This window comes from Priapulus caudatus, unplaced genomic scaffold (genome assembly GCF_000485595.1).
Source record: "Priapulus caudatus unplaced genomic scaffold, Priapulus_caudatus-5.0.1 Scaffold9938, whole genome shotgun sequence".
NCBI lineage: Eukaryota > Metazoa > Priapulida > Priapulimorpha > Priapulimorphida > Priapulidae > Priapulus > Priapulus caudatus.
The window spans coordinates 1-2664 of NW_014586999.1; the positions used below are offsets into that span (position 1 = coordinate 1).

General features: G+C 47.3%; 1 protein-coding gene across 1 annotated transcript; it reads right to left on the reverse strand.

Annotated features, from left to right (window-relative positions):
• Nucleotides 1-57: 57 nt before the first annotated feature.
• On the reverse strand, nucleotides 58-2642 carry LOC106820302 (transmembrane and coiled-coil domain-containing protein 3-like; the record flags this gene model as incomplete). Its single annotated transcript, XM_014824824.1, has 5 exons — nucleotides 2477-2642; nucleotides 1813-1949; nucleotides 1250-1400; nucleotides 686-765; nucleotides 58-207 (listed from the first exon to the last, which is right to left on the reverse strand). Coding segments are annotated over exons 1-5 (642 nt in total), but the record flags the coding sequence as incomplete, so codon positions are not given.
• Nucleotides 2643-2664: the final 22 nt, after the last annotated feature.

A 2664-nucleotide genomic window follows, 5' to 3' on the forward strand; every position in this document is an offset into this window, starting at 1 on the left:
GATGCATCCTCGCCATCGCGACGATAATGTCTTCGTCTGACTCCCCCTGGTGCTCACCTCTCTGTTGATGAGATGGAGTCGGCGGGCACGGCTTGCCAGCACGAACGAGAACTCGCTGACTTGTGAGAGGCCCGCCGACACGATCCACCGCACGTGTGACGTCTTCTGCGGCAGCAGACATGACAGCACGGCCATGCTCAGCGCGTACTGCAAGCGACACAGCAAGAGCAAGGTCACGCGAAGGTCGCAAGCGACACGGCAAGAGCAAGGTCACGCAAAGGTCGCAAGCGACACGACAAGAGCAAGGTCACACCAAGATCGCACGTGATGAGATGCTGTTTGGTAGCCGAACAACTGTTTAAACTGCAACTCGATGTGGACCGTGCTACTCTGCACGTGTACTCAGTAAAACTCAGTGGCACCCAGGAATTTCATAAAACAGGGAGCCATCAGCGATATGCTGATGTTTATCAGTGCTAGTTGGTAGGGCAGGCAGGCCATCACCCTAGAGACAACGCATCATAACTGCCTTCAATACCATTGTGATTACGGAGTAAATTTAAATTTCATTGACAACGAGGGTAACTCATTGGTGACCTGCATTTCACTGAGCATTCCAACATATTTACCAATATATATATATATATATTCCAGGTACATTCACGATGTCTAAAACTTTGCATACCTTGATGAGGACGACTGCAAGTGTCAACCAGATGATCACGGTTAACTCGTAGGCCACAAACGACGGGAACACATGCATACCTGCAACATTCAAATGAAAGCCACACTTCAACGTAACATACTTTTCACTCTAAATGCGATCGCGGTATAGCGATCGGGCAAATATACCTGGGAATCATTATTCGATATGCCATAGTACAAGCTGTAGGCACAGACGATCACTACGCTCATTAAATCCGACATTTCCTCCAACTTTTGACAAACCTACGTAACAACAGTCACCCTGAGCTATCAAAACAAATGTAGTGTTCCTCAATCAACTTCCCCTTTCTCACGCCCATGTAAGCACATGCAAAGCTGTGCACATCTCGACTCACTGACTCACCGACTGACTCACCGAATTACTAACCGACGATAAGGAACAAAAGCTGCACTTACATTTCCTGCATTTCACTCTAAACGTGGTCGACGTATCCCTATAACGATTCAGCTAACATACACAGGAAACCTCAATCTACGTGCCACGGGAAAGCCCCCGACAGCGCCTCTGACACGCACGACTCACCGACAGAGGCGAAGAAGAGAACGGCGAAGAAATCGCGGATCGGATGAATGAGATTCTTGATGTCCGACACGAGCTCATGTCGCTGCGATCCGACCATCGCCCCGACAACGAAGCAGCCGAGCTCCATCGAGATGTGCAGCGTGTGCGTGACCTGGTCAACGTCAAGGTCAAACTCAAGGTTGGAACATGTTCGAACGTCACCCGAAGGATTTTGTTCTCACGAATGAACGATTGGCATTGGTCAAATAAACACCCCACAATAACGACAGGCTTTCTCAGAGTGCAGACAAAGAAGCAGGGAAATATCTTTTTCCTGAGGGAAATTCGAGAACGGAGGGTTCGAAGCGAACACGCTCGATTCGCTGACGATTTCGGAAGAAATTCGCAACTTTTTCAACTCTACGCTTCTCTTTCTAAACTAAACAACTAAGCTAAAATCCAAAACAAAAAAAGCGTTTTAGACTTCATATATATTCGTTCGCGATATCATGGCTGACCGACCATATACGACGCTTCTAACAACGCGGACCACAGCTGTTTTAACGATTTAAGAGTCTCGTTACCAGCAGCATGAAGAAGCAGATGGCCACGGCTCCCACTGTCATTAACTCCCTGCTGCCTGAAGCACTCAGCTGCGCGAGAACGCTCCCGATGACAAACCGAGAGGCGAGAAGACCGGCGGCCATGACACCCGCCAACACTGAAACAACAAGCCGCACGAAATGTTAACGGTTTTGCAGCTTATGTCGACAGATTTTTGCCAAAATTCAATCTTCAAAAGATAACGTCGTTACACTTGGGTGCTTACACTAAGGGGGGAAACTGCATCGCGGAGATAGATAGGTAAACGTGGTGACAAAATGGTTTCTCATAAATACATATATTTCTCACTGTTAATTGTTATCCCCTTTCCATTACAGAATTTTTCATACACAGTCCCAACTCACTGCCCCAGTCATCCCATTATCTCCCAACGATCACAATATGTGCTTGCAATACTTTTTGTGTAATTATCTCTAGTAATTTTGCTAGCTTCGTATTTAATTATTTACATACTTACCTAAATTACGCATTGATAATTACCCAAATGAAAAAATAAATCAACAATAAAACTCCCTCTACGTACGTGCAGTTTACTGTGAGGATGCATACGTACCGAAGAAAAGGTAAACGTGGTGATAAAAATGCTTTCTCATAAACACGCGTATATCTCGCTGTCATACGTACCTGCCATCAGACGCGCGACGAGAAACGCGAAAGCCGTCGTCGTGCTCGAATCCTCGTCGCTGTTGTGGGCGACGACCAGCGAGGGCAGCAGAGCGATGAGAAGCCCCAGCAAGACGTCCTGCATCACCAGGATTCCCAGCAGGATTACGCCGTGGTCGCTGTCCGACGAATCTACGAGGACAGTGCAG